This window comes from Crocodylus porosus, unplaced genomic scaffold, assembly GCF_001723895.1.
Source record: "Crocodylus porosus isolate Cpor-Errol unplaced genomic scaffold, CroPor_comp1, whole genome shotgun sequence".
Taxonomy (NCBI): Eukaryota; Metazoa; Chordata; order Crocodylia; family Crocodylidae; genus Crocodylus; species Crocodylus porosus.
In genome coordinates this window covers 33,802,300-33,820,000 of record NW_017728913.1, presented here as the reverse complement: position 1 = coordinate 33,820,000, position 17,701 = coordinate 33,802,300, and the positions used below count along the sequence as shown (strand labels likewise).

Genomic DNA, 17,701 nt, shown 5'->3' with positions numbered 1-17,701 from the left:
AGGCAGACTCTTCCAGCCACAGCTCTAGGTCTACCATAAACACAGACTAGACAAACTGTCATGATAGACTAGCACAGTTTCTTTGAAACACGCTCTGCTGTCTTGACTCCCATGCATTTCATTGCTGTCTACTTGGTTATAGGGATAAAGCGAACTGGTAATACACAAATACCTTAGGCTTCTAATTTCATTTTTACTATGGAAAGAAGGAACAGTTTTCAATCCTGTCATTTCCACTCCTGTCATGTTTCTTTTAATTAATGCAAAATTACAAACTTGCAAGAGGCAGACAGTTTTAACTATGAACTCCTTTTGGCTAACAAACTGAATCTCTTTCACGAATAACTCAATTGTTGAAAGAAAGAAATATAGTCTCTGCCCTTAAGTTATGTAGTTTGCCTCCTTTTTTCACTTTTTCATTGCCTTTGAGGTGCTTTCTCTGCTTTGATACCCTTTTCTGCTTCTTGTTTGTCATAAGCATCAGAGGGTGAAATAGACAGTTCCTGCTAGACATGAAGCAAGAAACGCCCCCCGAAACAAAACAGAAAACCAACAAGGGCACAGGATGGGATGAGGAAAGAAAGAATTTTTCTCATTTTATCTCCTGTTTAGGCCATGCTCAGTCTAGCTGAAATATCTAGTTGAGTTGTTCCCAAACTTAAAATGCGTCATCTTTTTAAACATTGGTTTTAAGTATCACATATAATGCTCTTGTTTTTGTACACATTTATTTTAGGGCCTCAATTGGCTTAAGAATTCTTGGACTCCAAATAAAAATGCTTCAGGAAATCTAAAATATTAGATTGTATAACTTTTTTAAACATCTCAGGATGTTTAGAGAACAAATTAAAGAAACGCAATAAGAAAGCAATTACCTGACTTTTGCATTATGCAAAACACAAAAAACAAATATGTCACAGCTCATAACTCTATACTTTGGTATGCCAGTGATTTGTGTTAACAGCTTGTCTTGTCTGATTTGAGTTCAATGTTCTTCTTTATTCTTGTCTGGAGTATTGCTGAACATAAGCAAAAGCTGAGAGCGCCTGGCAGTTTCCCTTTTCTTGTGCTTGCATTACAAACTGCAATTTTGTTATCATTGCTGTATTTCATTGTAAAATGAAAAGAGAGTTTTCAATCTATATGCTGGCATTTAGCTCAGCGAGACACGTGAACAAGTCAACTAAATAGGCTAGTCTTTGACAGATGTAACTCATCTGCAAAGCAACTGGCACATTCTTAACTAAAATCATTAAGGAAACTTGCACCTCAGAATGGAGTTTAAAAAACCAGAATCGACACCTTCCATATGGCTGTTTCTCTCATTTCTGTGTGGAGAAGCTGATGTACAGCACCTAAAACAAGCTGAAGTGCAGTGCTTATGCTTCAGTAGTACTTGACCCACCTTTACAGCCTGATCCAGAATGACTTGCAGGTTGATTAGGCCTTTTTATTTATTTATTTATTTGCAACTGTGCCTGCTTTAATGAGTGAATTACATGCCTCTCTGCTTTGCTATCTGCCAAAACACTGCCAAATTTCCCAGTCACTACTTGCATTTCATCAGAGTGTACATATGCACTAAGGCAGTGCACTGTGATAAACTCCTCCAGCTTGTTAAATGTGGCTTCTGTCAATGTACATTTGTATATTGCCATTGCACACCGCTGACAAAACAAGAACTCTTGAATTGTTGTTTCTGAATCAAACCTCATATGCTAAACAAATCTGAGAAAAAATTAATAATGCCAACACTTTTCTCTAGAAGGGCCAGGGGAAGAGGTATATGTAAAAGGATAGAAGGGCTGAATGGGATGCGTAGAGATGTGGGAAGTATCTTGGCTGGAAGCGAAGGCTTTAACTGGGCACCAGAGGTAGAGGACACTAAGTTGGGTGAAAACAAGAACTTCTTATTCTGAGCTGGATCCTACACACCGAATGAAGGCAAAAGCAATCTTCAGATGACTTCAGTGCTCAGTGGATTAGGCCCTCTGTTAGAAGAGAGATCTGGATTGGCCGTAGAATCCATAGCAACAAGAAAGGAAAATGGAAAAAAATCGTCTGGTTGCATCATAAGCTTGTATGACCATGCAGATGAGATGATATGCTAGTAACAAAGAAATTACTGAACTAAAGTTATATTTCAGAATGAACAAGCCAGGGGTGAACTAGATTTTAGAAGCCTGAGGCCCATTAGGCTTTCTCTATAAGTTACACTTAAGATGCAGTTAACCAGTTAATCGTGCCAGTTAACAGTTAATCAGTTGTGACCCAGCTACACATTCAAACAATTATTAGGCTAGGGCAGAAGTTGCACATAAACCAGCTTATGTAATCAGAAACTGGCTTACACCTGTAACAGAACAGAAATTCAGCGCATATAAACCACTTTCAAAATGGCTGAAACTGGTTTAAGATAAACCCAGGTGAATTTAATATCAGACTTAACTGATTTGGGTCAAATTGGTTTATGAAAATTCTGTCTCAGGCCTCTTCCTGGTTTAAGTTAAATCACAGTCCCCCAGGATCCCAGTATGCTTTCCATGGGCTGTGCTAGCTGCTCCAGCATAGAAGGGGTGGGGAAAGAGAGGCAGACACTGGCTGGGGTCTGCAGCCAGGGAGGGGGGGTTAAAATTCCTTTTCCTTGAGTACAGAGTTGCCCTGCCCTGCTGAAAACTTACTACTGGCTGTGACTGTGGACAACAAATCCCAGAGGCACCTGGAAGCAAGAAGAGGAAGTGATGACCAACCCTGCAGAGTCCTGCTGCTGTAATTCTGGACTGCAAATCCCAGAGACCTTGGGGGCAGCAGGAAGAGAAAGTGAACGCACAGCCCATGCTGGCTACATGCCAGAGAGCTGTGCTCTAGCACTCCTTGGCTTGACCCACTGCAACCATGTGGCTGCATTTTCTGAATCAAAACTGAATGTCTGTTCACTTGCTTCTCAGTTTAATCTCTGCCATTTAGACTAACCTGCAAAGATGGAATTAATTCGGTCTTGGGCTTTTTGATTGTCTGTACTTAGCTCATATGACATGATAAAGCAAGCAATAAGCTACAAAGCTATTCCACAAAAAAAGGTGGAATAACTTTGTAGTTTGTTTTAACCCGAACACTAATTGAACCTTTGGCCAAGTGCTCCCCTGTGGCTGGAAGTCCTGTCACCCAAGGGGCTCCCAGCCACAGGGGTGTACCACCCAATGTCTGTCCCACAGCTGACATGGCTTGCAGTAGTAACAGTTCCCAGCATTGCTCCCACTGTGAGCTTCATCAGTTGTGGAACTTGCCTCACCACTGCCAGCCTCATTGGCTGTGGAGCTCACAGTGGAGGCAGCTTCGTTGGCTGCAGGGCTCAGAGTAGAGGGGGAAGCAGGAAGAATGCTGCCATTGCTGCAAGCCCTGTCAGGTGTGGGGCTGGCAGCAGCAGCAGTCTTCTCCCTGTGGCCCCTGCTGTGACCCTCACACCTAATAAGCCCCGCAGCAACAGCAGTGTCTTGTCGGCTGCCCCCGTTTCCCTGCAGCTGACATTGTTTGCAGGGCTCCCAGCAGGGGCTATGCTGGAAATCAGGGGTATGCGAAATGGGCCATATTTGATTAGGATTCAGATTCAGCTCGAATAGGGGGCAGTGCTTCGATTCGTTGATTTAGACCACTGTCCTGATTCAATTTGGCTAAATCCAAATCTGAAGATTTGATGCTGATTCAGAGAATCAGCGATTTGGCCACAGACACAGCTTTAAATGTTTTTTTCTACATACCTCAAGGTACCAGTGTGAATGCTGTGATGCTGGGGCAGATGGAGTGTACCACAGGAGCGTGGGGAGGCCCCCCCGCATACTTGGCAGTGAATCTGGAAGTGGAGGCTCTCATATACAGCTGGATGTTTAAGTGGTTAACAGTGCTATCACCTTCTCTTTAACCAACCTGTTTCCTGAGTGCTTTCCTAAACTTTACAGACATCACTTTACAGATATCAACTTCTGATTTTCTTCCAAGTAATCAAGGCATATTTTACTTGCCCATGCTTGTAAGCACTCTAATATTTCTGTTATGTGTTTTCATAGTTACCATTTTGGTATTATTACCTACATAATGATTCCTCCGTTCTGTTTTGATTAGACAGCTTACCTTTAAAGACCAACTTTCTCTATAGAAATCCTACAAGACTGAAAAATGAAAGAATAAAGTGAAAGCACATCAAATAAGGTATTTGTGCCTTGACTATTTTGTGCCTTGATACCACTGTGATTAGGTACCCTATCAGTACTTCGGGAATGAGAGGTGTTTCTTTAGAGTTTTCATGTTGATGCCTACAGCACTGTTAATGGGCTTCTTTTTAACATGTTTACTTTGTTCCCTAAGCAGGCCAACTCTGAAACAGCAAGGAATTTTTTGCTGTTCATTACCAGGATAATTTTTCCCAGCACTGTAGTTTTTAATATTCTGTTTTATCATAATTATAAGACTTGCTATAATGTGTTAGTTTAGAGAGCTGCAAGATCACAGCATGGATTCATAGTAAAAAAAGTAAAATATGTAAACCTTTAGGAAGAAAATTAATGATGTTGTGTGTGTTTTAACAATTTATCTACTGAAAAAATACACAAGCAGCACAAACTGCACTATCATTATTAAGTCCTCAAATATCATGTGCTGGATTCAGTCATAGTTTCATACTTCGTAGGGTTGGAAGAGACCTGAGCAGATCACCAAATCTGACCCCCTGCCATGGCAGGAAAGAGTACTGGGGTCAAATGACCCTAGCTAGGTGTTCATCCAGCCTTCTCTTAAAGACCCCCAGAGCAGGAGCCAGCACCACTTTGCTTGGAAGTTGGTTCCAGATCCTAGCTGCCCTGACAGTGATGTAGCGCCTCCTGATGTCTAGTCTGAATCTACCCTCTGCCAGCTTGTGACTATTATTTCTAGTCACTCCTGGCAGTGCTTGGGGGAACAGGGACTCTCCCAATGCCTGCTGGTCCCCCCAACTAGTTTGTAACAGGCCACTAGATTCCCCCTCAGCCTTCTCTTGTGGAGGCTGAACAGGTTCAGGTCCCATAGCCTCTCCTCGTAGGACCTGCCCTGCTGCTCCCTGATCATGCGAGTGGCCCTCCTCCAGACCCTCTTCATGTTGTCCACATCCCTCCTGAAGTGTGGTGCCCAGAACTGGATGCAGTACTCTAGCTGCGGTCTGACCGGTGTCGCACAGAGGGGGAGGATCACTTCCTTGGCCCTGCTTGAGATGCATCTGTGGATGCTTGACAAGGTATGGTTGGCCTTCCTGACTGCATCCCCACACTGCTGGCCCGTGTTCATCTTGGCATCAATGATGACTCCAAGATCCTTTTCTGCCTCTGCACCGATGAGAAGGGAGTTCCCCAGCCTGTCGGTATGGTGCTGGTTCTTCCTCCCTAGGTGCATTACCTTGCACTTGTCAGTACTGAAACCCATCCTGTTCTTATCCACCCACCCCTGTAACCTGTCTAGGTCCGATTGCAGCCTATTCCTCCCTTCTAGCGTACCCACATCCCCCCACATCTTAGTGTCATCAGCAAATTTGAACAGGGTGCTTTTTACCCTCTCGTCCAGGTCACTGATGAAGATGTTGAACAGTGCAGGCCCGAGGACCGAGCCCTGTGGAACCCCACCACCCACATCCCACCACATCAAAAATGACCCATCCACCACCACTCTCTGGGTGCGGCCCCCCAGCCACTTAGCGACCCATTTGACTGTGTAGGTGTCAATGCCACAGTCCCCCAGTTTTTTCATGAGAATGGGGTGAGAGACAGTGTCAAAGGGCATAACCTCCCCCGCTGGTCCCTTGTGGACATGTGCCAGGATAATTCTTTCAAAAAGCTTACCCAGGATCAAGGTAAGACTAACTGGCCTATAGTTTCCCACATCCTCCTTCCTCCCTTTTTTGAATAAGGGAACCACATCGGCCCTCTTCCAGTCTGCTGGCACCACACCAGAGCACCACGAGTGCTCGTAAAGTCGTGCCAGGAGTCCTGCAATGACCTCAGCTAATTCCCTCAGCACTCTGGGGTGGAGATTGTCAGGACCAGCTGATTTAAATACGTCCAGTCCCTCCAGAAGTTCCCTGACTAGATCCTCACTGACCTTTGGCCTAGATGCGCCTCCCCTGGGGCCTGAGGGGAGCCCAATGGGGGGGCTGATCCAGTCCCTGCTCAGGAGAATGGAAGCAAAGAAGTCATTAAACAGATTAGCTTTGTCGTCTGGTGTGCCGACCAGATTTCCTAGCATGTCTTGCAGGAGCCCCGTGTTACCCAGAACCTTCTTTTTGCCCATGTATTTCAAAAAGGACTTGTGGTTGTCCTTGATCTGGGTAGCTAGTCCCAGTTCCATCTCCCCCTTGGCCGTCCTAACTGCCCCCCCGGAAGCCCCGAGCAACTGAAGTATAGTCACGTTACATAATATCTACACAGGCCCAAATACAAGTTAGACCCTCTGTAGACAAGCACACAGAGAAGATTCCTGCCTGAGATCTGTTTTCTGGAGACTTCCTTCTGTTTAAGGTACATCTTTGACTGGTGAAAAGCAGAAGATAGCAATTTTGCCACCTCCTGTTCCCTGCCCCCCACTCATTTGAAATGCACTGCCTGGTTAAAAAAAAAAAAGTTGAAAGTAGACAGAGGGCAGACAGTCAGAAAAGCGGTATTTATCTAGGACAGGGAAAGAAGCAAGAGTCTCAGACCTCCATTTACTTGGGGAGTGCCAGATGGCCAAACAGTTGATTTTAGGGTGTAACACTCATCATGTGATAAGACATTATCCCCACTCAGGGGGCTCCATGTATTTGTGTGTGTGTGTTGCGGGGAGGACTGTCTGAGAGCTCTGTCCTGCTTTTAGGAAGATCTATTTAAGTTGTTGCAATAAAGACTACATTAAGGTTTATCCTAAAATGACATAAGAGCTTCTGCCAGAAACATCATTTAAAGGTTTCCCTACAATTACAATTTATGCCCCTTTGGGCAGAGAATTAGGGAATCTTGGCTGGTAGAGGGCCTGTCACTTCCCATTCCCCACTGTAGGTCATTCTGAACTGTGTCTTTATGGGATTTGAGGGGGAAACATATGTAAGGCATTCAGGACTTAACCAGGGAGAGTTTAAAGGTGACTAGCATGCCTTCAGAGGTGTCCTTGGGAGCAGTTGGAGGGTTAGAACTGGAGAGTGGATGCCAAAATACCAGCTGCACAAAAAAAAGTCAGAGAGGTGTCTCTGAAGGCAAGTTGCTGCAGGCAAAACTTAAATTCAATGCAGGACAAACTAAATGAAGAATATGAAAAAGTGATGAACCCAGGATAAGAAACCATATGAGGAATAAGTTACACAAGGCTTAAGCAAGAGTACTGGTGGGGGGGGGGAAAAGTGGGATTTTTAGATGTAAATGGAAAATGTTTTACAAGTCATCAAAACAGAGTGATACTAAAGACAACTGACAAACCTAGTCATCTACAGTATATCCTCCTACCACTGTGGTAGATGTATAGCACATCATTCTAGTATATAGAGGGCATGTCTACATATGCTATTACTGCGCATGAATAAACTCCAGAGCTTACTGCTCCGAGTTAATTACTCCCAGGTGCGCTGTGTCAATACGCACCCAGGAGCAATTAACTCCAGAGCAATAAACTCCGGAGTTTATTCAAGCGCAGCATGCAGAGTGGGACTGGAGCAGTCCCAGCTGGTAGGGACTCAGGGGTGAGTCTGCCAGTCTGAGGCTGCTTCCCCAAGCTCAGCGTGCTATGGAGGGGCTGGCTGGGGCACAAGTGTGCTTCACTGTGGTGCTAGCCAGCAGGTAGCCCCTGTACCAAAGCACCCTCGTGCCCCAGCCAGCCAGCCAGCCCCTCCGGTGTCAACATGTGCACTGCTGTGGAGTAAATTAGTTTACTCCACCCTAATAAGGGCATGCATATAGATGCCAAGGTATTTACTGCACACTTAATTAGTCAACTGCACACTAAACTCGTGTAGACATGCCCAGTCTCATTCTAGATGAGCAGAGCCAAAAACTTCTTTCAGATTTTAGGTCTGCCTAGTATTTGAAGGAGATTTTTCAGCTCTTACAGATATAATTGAATAACAAATAATTAAAAGCAATGTGAAACAAAAAGCCTTCTTCAAAAACCCAGTAGCGCTAAAAGAAACTGAACAACTCCTGTTTGGAACCTTGGGTATGTTTCATTTACTGAAGCAAAATAATGTGACATCATCTACCATCAATTAATTTCACTGAACTTTTATATTATACTTAACATTATTTTAATTATGAAAATGTTAATGGAATATAAAATTCCAATGAATCACCAGTATCATGGCACACAATTACGACTGCCTTAACAAATATTTGATAGTATCAAAACTAACTTCTTGATATCAAATTGAAACATGAAAGTCTACTTTTAAACTTTTTGCCACACAGAATTCAGTTCAATTTGACTTGTTCACATCATGTATTTCAATTTTTTACAAAACTGCACCTCTAACAATTTTGTTACCAGGCCCCCATCTTTCCTGGCAGTCTCTAGTGTTAATATGAGATGTGTAATATGGCCCCAAATGTCCATGCTGCCCTTCATCAGGAAGATGGAGGGAGAAGAAGATATTTTGTTTTCTTTCTGAAAATTGAATTTCCTTCTGAGATGTCTCTGCTGCTGCTGCACTTCACTAGAATGCTGGCACTTCATCCATATATATATGCCTGGCAAAGTAAGTGAAGTCAGGGACTCTGAATTGTACGGCACTGAGCAAAATGCCAACACACAACATGTTATTAATAGTAGTAAGACCCACAACAGCTAAAGCTTGGTACTCGGTAATCAAGCAGTTGCATGGATTTTACCTGGCATACTACATAAAAAAAAATTAACTTAAGGATTTCACATTCTGCAAGATGTTACAACCTTTCTAAATTGGCTGGAATGCTTGTTAATTTAACAGTGGGAGCAGAGTTAACTTATAAGAGCTCTCCTGCTGCTAATGTCACTCTCTTTGATTTCCACTGGAATCCCTTGGAGACGAGATCTGAGCAGAAGAGAAAGGAGGGGAAAGAAAAGACAAATGAGCTCAAGGCATGGAATACCCACGGAGGAGCGGGATGGAACATCAAGACGATACAAGCAGGGATTGGGAGGAAAACCTCACTGGGACTGGAAAAGGCACAGAGCCAAATGCGCCGTGGAGAAATAGGGAAACTGGAATGAGTGAGGAAGGTCAGGGAGTCGGTATTAAAATGTGAGGAAATGCAGCAGGAGGGAAAGTTCTGAAGAGCCACATGGATCTGGGAAGGCAGTAAATAAGACTTGAGGGGAGATGCATCTAGAGCCAGAGCCTGCTTTAAAGAAACTGGTGCCCTGTGTGAATTTGGATTTTGTTGCTGGCCCCACTCCCGGTGCCCTTCCCCCCTGCCCTAACTCAGTGGCACTGCAGCAGGCAGAAGCGGGCAGGCAGGGGCATGGGGCGCAGTCTGGTGTAGAGGCAGAGTGGCGTGGTACTGCCACTCGCACTGCTTGACCCAGCTCCTCCTGAGTGTGTGTGTGTATGCGTATGCGCGTGTGACACCGCCTGACCACAGTGCCTTGGGCGGTCGCCTACGTCACCTACCCCTAAGGCCATCTGAGTTCTGTCTGGAGCTCAAGGGAGACCCTGCCCTGAAAGAAAGAGACAAACAACAGGAAAGAAAATAGGAAGGAAGGAGACACTAACTGTTGGAACTGATCCATGGGTAGCAACAGACAAATCTTTCACAAGATAAGAGAAAACTAAAGATTAGCACAGGCTGTATACACCCTTAGAAGCAGCGAGGAGATTGAAGAACGTTCACAAGTTGGTTGAAAGCACTGGATGCCTGCAATCAGACAGCACCAAGCCACCAAACTAGCTGCAAAATGGAAAGTTGAGACAATCTTTATGCAGAGTGTTAAGAATATCTGAATTAGTATATTTTGCTTAAGACAAAGGTTTTGTTGAGCTGCTTAGCATAGGACTGAAGGACAGGGGAGAACAATAGCTTTAAGCCATCTTTCCAGAAGCCTGAAAGTTTATTTTAAGTTATCCCTCAGGAAACCTATTACTAACTGCAGTCACTTGAAGGTGCTTTAGCCACACTTTCTCCTATCCCAGCCAAATGCACTGTTGCTTTTCACCTTAGGTTTAGAACAATATAATGAATAGCAAAGAAGTTCTGAGTGCTATGCCTAAACTGAGGATAAATGTAATTTACCCCACCCCTTCTACCAGACAGCTGCCCTGAATGCAACAGTCCCCCAGACACAACAGCCAGTCTTTCCTCGAAGTTCAGGCCAAACAAAGTAACCTTCCATCACGTCCTGACAGCAAATTGAATAGGTCAGACCTGAAACAGGAGGGCACTCTACAGGCATGCGTCCTTGCAGTTAACACACACACACTGGAAGAAACCTCCTGGGCCATCAAGTCTTGCAGACAACCGCATCACATAATCCCTTTCATGAACTGGTCTTGTCAGCGACCCTTGCTCTGTTGGATCTGGCATCAGTGTTTCTGCTGACTGTAACCATGGCAGTGGATCAGGATGCCAGCAGGTGGCGTACAGCCAACCGCGCTGGCTTTCTGCCATGCTGGGATTCTCTGATGCCAAAGGAATCCCCACCCGTTCCACTAGGACAGTTTTACAGCTGCTTTGTAGCCCGAGAAGGCCAAGGACCTAGTCCAATGATTTTCAAATAATATCTCTGTTGAGGTTCCAGAACTGATGCCATGTGTCATCAGAACTATCTGGTGTACCTTTGAAATCAGTGCTTTTTTGAGGACTTGACTGTTGTCCCTACCATTAACTGCTTACATGTCAAGATTCTGCTAAGTGTCAAGAAATAAAGCTCTGTAAAGTCTTCTGCATTTACAATGACAAGGGGTGGGGAGGTGGGGGGTTACAAAATGTTTAGGGTCTGTCAAGAACGTAGCTTTAAACATGCTTTCAATTTGATGAACCTAAGTTCTAGTTACTCCTTCTGGTATAATTTATGCTCTTAAACATTGGTAACCAGTCAGTTAATGGGGCATTTTAAGTCTCTCTCAGCTAAATCAGATTCATCTGGCAAACACCGTCACTTACAGGCACCCATACAGATCTGACAGTCATTGGAGGGTTTTGCATCCCAACTACATAAATGGCTTACACAGATTCATTCGAGGGCTAATAAAAGTTTTCACGCACATGTTATTGATAATAGTTTGCAGGAGCATTTCAAAATAATTGAGGAAAGATACTCGTTTTGCATATTTGGTTTAGCTCAAAATGTGCAATGGTAGAAGGGAAACTGCTTGTATAGAAATGATGCAATATATATGTATCAGCAAAAGAGCACCTCACCTAAACATGTAAAATGGTTAGAAAAATAGTTCCAAGGCATCTACACAAACAGCTATAATAAAATAGAATTAATCACTGAAATCAGTGGTGCAAAACCTTTTTTGGTTGGACTGGCTGCCAGATCCCTCTGCAGGCTGGATCCACCAGCTGATGGGCCAGATCCAGCTGTGGAGGGCTGCACAGCCCAACTTTGATCCATCTTTCTGGGGCAGGGCAGAGCAGCCCCAAACTGGAAGTGCATGGGGGGGGGGGGAGCAGCACAAAGAGCAGCCCAGTCCTGCTCTCAATCCCAACCCAGATGCACATGGCAGGGGTGGGGCAGCCCTGATGCAGCTGCGCGGTGGGGTGGGGAACAGACTAGCCCTGATCTGGAGATGTGGTGTGAGGCACAGCAAGGTAGGGCAGCCTTGATATGGACACACAACCCTGATCTGGACATGTGGGGGGTGGGGGACCTGGTCCTGATCCTGGTGCATGGCAATGGCTCAGCTGAATCCAGCTGTGTCTCATGGCTTCGTGGGCTGGAGGTTGAACACCCTGATTTAAATCATTAGTTAAAACAAGATGCATTTATAATTTAATATATACATCATCATTGAGTTACCTCCTTTTCCCAGTTCAGATTGCTCATGTTTGGTTTTATAACTATAAGGATGGTGGCTGTTTGGATCACTATACTATCTTAACATGATTTAAAATTACTACCTTCGCTTGGCTACTATCTTAATGTAGCTAAGTATTCATTTGTACAGAGACATTAAAACATTTTTTTTCACATGAAATGCATTTTTATCAGATGATCTTTCCCCTGATTTCTTGATTTAGCAAGCTGTTAAAGACTTTCAAGTTGTAATTATGGAAAAAAAATGAAACTAATGAAAACTTTATTAAAAAAATATTACCTTAACAAAAACTGAAACGCTGAAATATAAAACAGGCAGTTTATCTACTGTATTGCAGTCATTAATAGCATGGACATTTAATATTAATCTTTTGTAATAATCAACATATGAATTGTGGCAAAAAAATTACAGGCCTAATGAATTCAAACGTGGCTCGTTTGCATATTGATATCTATAGCTGCATGCATGCAAATCAGCCACTGTGCAAGGAAAAATGGGAACAGAGAATAGAAACATTTTTTTCTGGCATAGTAGCCTTACATTTCTCCATGAAAAGACACTTCTTAAAATCTTTTTGTGTGTGATGTTTGGAATGATTTGTTCAATAGGAAAATGTGAAAAGAAATAAATTGTAATGCTGAACCCTATCAGGGCAATTGGTCTGATCATCAAAAGCAAAATGTTGCTTTCGGTCCATATCACGGGACAGAAATCAGCAACTAAATCCTTGTGGGTAGAGCCCAGTCATACAAATAGATCAGAACAGCAGAACTATTACACTCTGTTGGAGGCATTTGCAAAATTGGGCCCAAATACTGATTTTCTAGTCATAACAGTCACAGTGGTTTTTCTCACTTAATTTCTGTGGTTTCAAAATACATGGCAGAACCTGCCGCCAGACAGCTGCCTAGAAAACTTCTGTTCTGTTGGAAATTCCAACGTTTCAAAATTTGTTTACACTCTGAATTCACAGGGGGAAAAATGAACTTAAAATTTACCAGAGAATGGAATTCCACAGAAGTTTTATTGTCACAATATTTCATTTCAATATCAAAACATTCTTTACTATAAAAAAGTAAATATAATCTATCTATAAAAGGTAAAAACAAAACCTAACAATAAAGTCAAAAGAAAATGCTCTGGTATTATCAAAGCAGAAGGAGAGTCAAAATGATTCATTTCAACCTTTTCCAAAAACCAAAATGATCAAACTTGCTACTCCTGAAATTGGAACACTTTCGTTTCTAAATCTAAACTGCATATTGCAAACCAATGACATCTGCTGTTAATTTTTCTTTCAACTGGCCTTCACCGTAAACATAATTATGCAGAGACTAAGATACAAACCTATGCTGCAAAACTCTTTAAAATTCAGGCCATAACTGACAGAAGTTGGGGTTTAGGAAGGTAAGCAGGAAGTCAGATTCGCTAGCAAAAAAATCTGCAGCCAAGAAAGAAAGTGAAAAGGATACTCTTTGTTATTTCTGTTTTTAAGGCTGTCAAAATGGTCTTGTTCTTATCTACTTTTTCTTTAAAGGGAAACAGTGAACTCTAAACTTGCATTTTGTGAGTTGTATGTGACTATATATTTACATCTATAAAATACCATATGCATTTTTAGAGAACACTGATTTGGCAAAAAAAACTGGCTGTGCTCTTTTGTGCTTTCACTCTCTATAGGTCTATGCATTCAGTGAGGTCTGTCTTTTCAGTAGCAACCCTATTTCTATGTTGTGGATGGGTGAAAAGGCTTAGCCCACACTGTAATTATTTCAGTTAAGCAATTCTAATGAGACTTTAGAGTGAGGTAATTGCTTATAAATTGCATAAGCAACAGCATGGAATTAGTACTAATACGTACTGAAGGGAATAGCCTGCCCTTTCAGTGTCAGAGCACAAGGGTTCTTCTCCATTAGCCAGCTGGACATTCCTAAGGCAGACAAGAATGTCTGCATGGAGGAGGATCAGAGGTGAAAAGATGGCTGTTTACTGAATCAGTAGATCAGAAATGATTAATTTAATGAAATGTTTTACCCACAATTCTACTTGTGATGAAAGAAGTAGAAGTATGAGCCACTTGATTTTGAATACAATCTTTTTTGGAGATTGAATGGAAGCCATTAAAGTACATTCAGCAGCTAATGAAATCACAATAGGCACATAATAATTACAAGTAACATGGGGAGAAATTACTGCTAGAATTAAAACACTGGGTTATCTGTTATCCAAAAGAATGCCAGTATGGTAAGGATGCCATCTGTACCCAGCAGACATACTTGTTTCAATAAGAAAACTTACCATGCCCCAAATCTGTTACACAAGAAGCATTCAAGTTAAAACTGCATTTGCTGTCATTGGAGAGGGATAACCACTCGCAGTCAACTTAAAGCTTTGCTTTGTTCTCACAGTTAAAAGGACATTTTTAACTTGTGACAACAAGAATGCATTCCCTGCTGAATGAACAGCTTCTCATTCCACTGTGTCCTCACTGTTTCTACATCTTTCTGGCAGGACCTGAAAAGATATGCAATGAGGTGCCAATGCGCAATTAAATATTACAGGCATGCACTAATGTTCTGGGAACGTGCCGACTTTGAAAGCTCTGCCAACCTACAGATTACTGTAAGAACACTTTAAAACTGGCAGCAATTTTGTTTCACCTGCTGCCTTTGTTAGGGATCAGCATTTCTAGCTGCATCTCCACTTCAGGACACAATGTGCAGGGAAGCAGCACCTGCTGCTCTCATGCTTCTGATGGCCATACACAAAGGCTGGAGTGTAGGTACAGGTGCTCCAGTTCCTCCCTCTGACTGCCTCAGCCAAACGTATGCAGACATAAATGCAAAGTTATCTCAGAGCACAGATGTCTGGCTTTGCAGCCACTGCCTGACACCAGCACTTTGTTTTCTTTATCATATGAACTGTCTTGAAAGCTATTTATAGGCCCTGACCTTGGCAGCAGTTGTTGTTATGTTTCATCCTAAAGGTATGAAAGGGTAAAAAAGAAGGGGCCAATTAGTTTTCATCATGCCCTTTGGAGTTCACAATACCTTGATTGAGACCCCCTAATTCATAAAAAACCTTCATGAATTAATTAGAAAATAAGGAGTTTTCTTTTAAAAGAAACTGCTGTATTTAAATTGTAAGTTTATTAACATATCCTGTGTGTATCAATCTGTATCTTTCTTTCTTTATGAGATAAAACTGTCTGCAAGAAAACAGGTTTTGAACTCAGTGGTACCACTGGTACCCAGTGGTACAAAATGTCATGACCTCTTCCTGTCAGTGTAATCTAGAATTCTGTAAGACCTTTTGATAAGATGCCTATTTATTATAAATGGACATGAACAACATGATGATTATAAGATCTGGAAACCAGTTCACCTTTTTCAAACTTTTAAAACTTAGCGAAAAAAAAGAAAATCACAGTTCATGCTTGTTCTCTAATCCTTCATCCTTGTGCTATTTCCTGTGTACTTTGCTGACCCCTGGGTCTTTCTGAACTTTCAGTAGTTTCTTTCCATAGGAATGATATTTTCACCTGTGACCCACACTTCTTTCATCACAATCTCTGCTCACGATCCCTCTCTGGGAAAGCTAGCTGTTTTATCCATCAGAACCTGCATGCATGTTCTCTACTTTCTGGCAAAAGACGCATTTCACAGAATTCTTCCCATTAAAAGACTGAACAGACAACCTTGGGCACTAGAGTAAATTTATGACAGTGACTTAGTATTTACTGTAGCTCCAACGTGACTCTAATGAGCAACAGGAGAGAGAACTCTAGATTTTTAATGCAAAACTATAAAAGCTTGTTTGCCTGAGTTATCACTCTCTGGATGAAAGTATACTGCTGTCTCGTAATTATTTTTATTAAAGTATAAAATATAGATTCAGAATCATCAATCTAAGATTGTTTTTCAGATTAAAGGTAAGTAGGCGTCAGACCAACAAAGACAGTATAGGAATGAAAATTGTTGTGTGTGTTATGTAGGCGTCAGACCGATAAAGACAGTATAGGAATGAAAACTGTTGTTTCTGTTAGCAGTATTGTTTTTAAAATTAGAGTCCAAATCATGATAATATGTAGGTTAAGTGAAGGAGAAATCATAAAACTTGATATTTTTTGTACTCACTCAAAAAAAGTGGTCCATCCAGTCTCATCACTTTTAGTTGCCAGAAGTCCACTGTTGCCATGGTAAGTAAATAAAACAAGCTCCAGTCCTTGGGCAGTCATACTTTTCAAACATCCATTGGTGCCTATAGTTAGCCAGATCACTTGGTTATCAGGAGATACCACTCTCACTGGCATCCGGTTGGGATCCCGTCTTATACGAAGAGTATTCCCATTGCTATCTGTCACTGCAGTAATATCATTATCATTACTGTAGCTGAAGTTGTACAGATAGTCTCCAGTGACTAAGCTCACAGTGTACTGGTGTGTACCATTAACATCAAAAATATAGAGCTCTTGATCAGTTGGAGAAGCAACTTCATAAAAGTTCACTGAATTCAGCAAAGGTTTGTTTTTTGACACAGCTCGTATCCGAATATTTCCAAGATCAGCAATATACAACGTGCCATCTGGAGACACAGCTAGGGAGGAAGGGGCATTCAGTTTGGCATCTTTAGCGTAGCCATCACCGTTTTGGTAACAGTCACAGTTGACATCGTTTTTGCAATCACACTCTGAAGGTATTCCAGCAACCAGAGAGATCTCTCCATCAGTTGTCACTTGTCTTATCCTGTTGATCTTTTTTTCATCAGTTTCTGTAATGTAAAGTACTCCATTGTAGGATACTGCAATAGCGGTTGCTGATTCTAAAGTGGTTTGTACAGCATGCTTTCCCACAGAGTACTCCACTCCAGGAACTTGGCAATGCATCGGCCTCCCAGCAGCAATACGGACCTGACGGTTTTCAGTAATTTGCAAAACTACATTGTTATCTAAAACGTAAATGGAGTTATCCATTGGATTGATTGCTAGATCTGTGGGCCACTCCAGGCGTACCTTAACAAAGAAAAGGGTTTCATTAGGTCAGTTAACTTGGGTTCAGTGAAACTGGCTTGCTCAACTAAATTTAACATGCGTTTAGATAATACTTTAAGGGTGTTTCTATTTTGATAGATCAGATGAGACACATATCTTTTGAAAAAGAATACTGAAATTCACCTTTTTTGGGGGGGTCAAAGTATAGATCTTACCAAAACGTGCGCTGGATTTATAGGCAAGAAAGACAGTTAAAAAGTATGGGCAACTCCCTGGCGGACCTGGAAGTGAACCAGAAGTGCTTCTGGTCCACTTCTGGGTCTGCTGCTGAGTGTGCTGGGGAGCCCCCCATGCTCCTGTGGACTGCTCCATCCGCCCCAGCATCTCAGCATTCATGAGCCACCTGGGACCTTGAGGTACGTAGAAAAAACATTTAAAGCTGTGTCTATGCCCAAATCATCTAATCTTTCCGAATCTCTCCAAATCAATTTGGAGGGTTCCGATTCAATTTGGAGAGATTAAAAGGTCTTCTGAATCAATTCTGATTCGGAGATTTGGCCACTGAATCAGGCCGAATCTCCACCCTGTCGAATCAGCAACTGAAGCTTTGCACAGTCCTAGTTCTTAGTGCTCTAGACTGTCCTGGTATTCACACTAATAGACTAAGGACTTTAATGGCTCAGTTGTTTTAAAAATATCAGCTTGCCAATAGT

At 42.4% G+C, this 17,701-nt stretch overlaps 1 protein-coding gene across 8 annotated transcripts in view; it reads right to left on the bottom strand.

Annotated features, from left to right (window-relative positions):
- TENM3 (teneurin transmembrane protein 3) overlaps nt 1-17,701 on the bottom strand; it is a 456,764-nt gene that overhangs the window by 25,745 nt on the left and 413,318 nt on the right. For all 8 annotated transcript variants that reach the window (XM_019534649.1, XM_019534650.1, XM_019534652.1 and 5 more), the window contains one exon: nt 16,135-17,009. In XM_019534649.1, the coding sequence (XP_019390194.1) occupies nt 16,135-17,009 (875 nt within the window). The remainder of the gene's footprint in view (nt 1-16,134; nt 17,010-17,701) is intronic.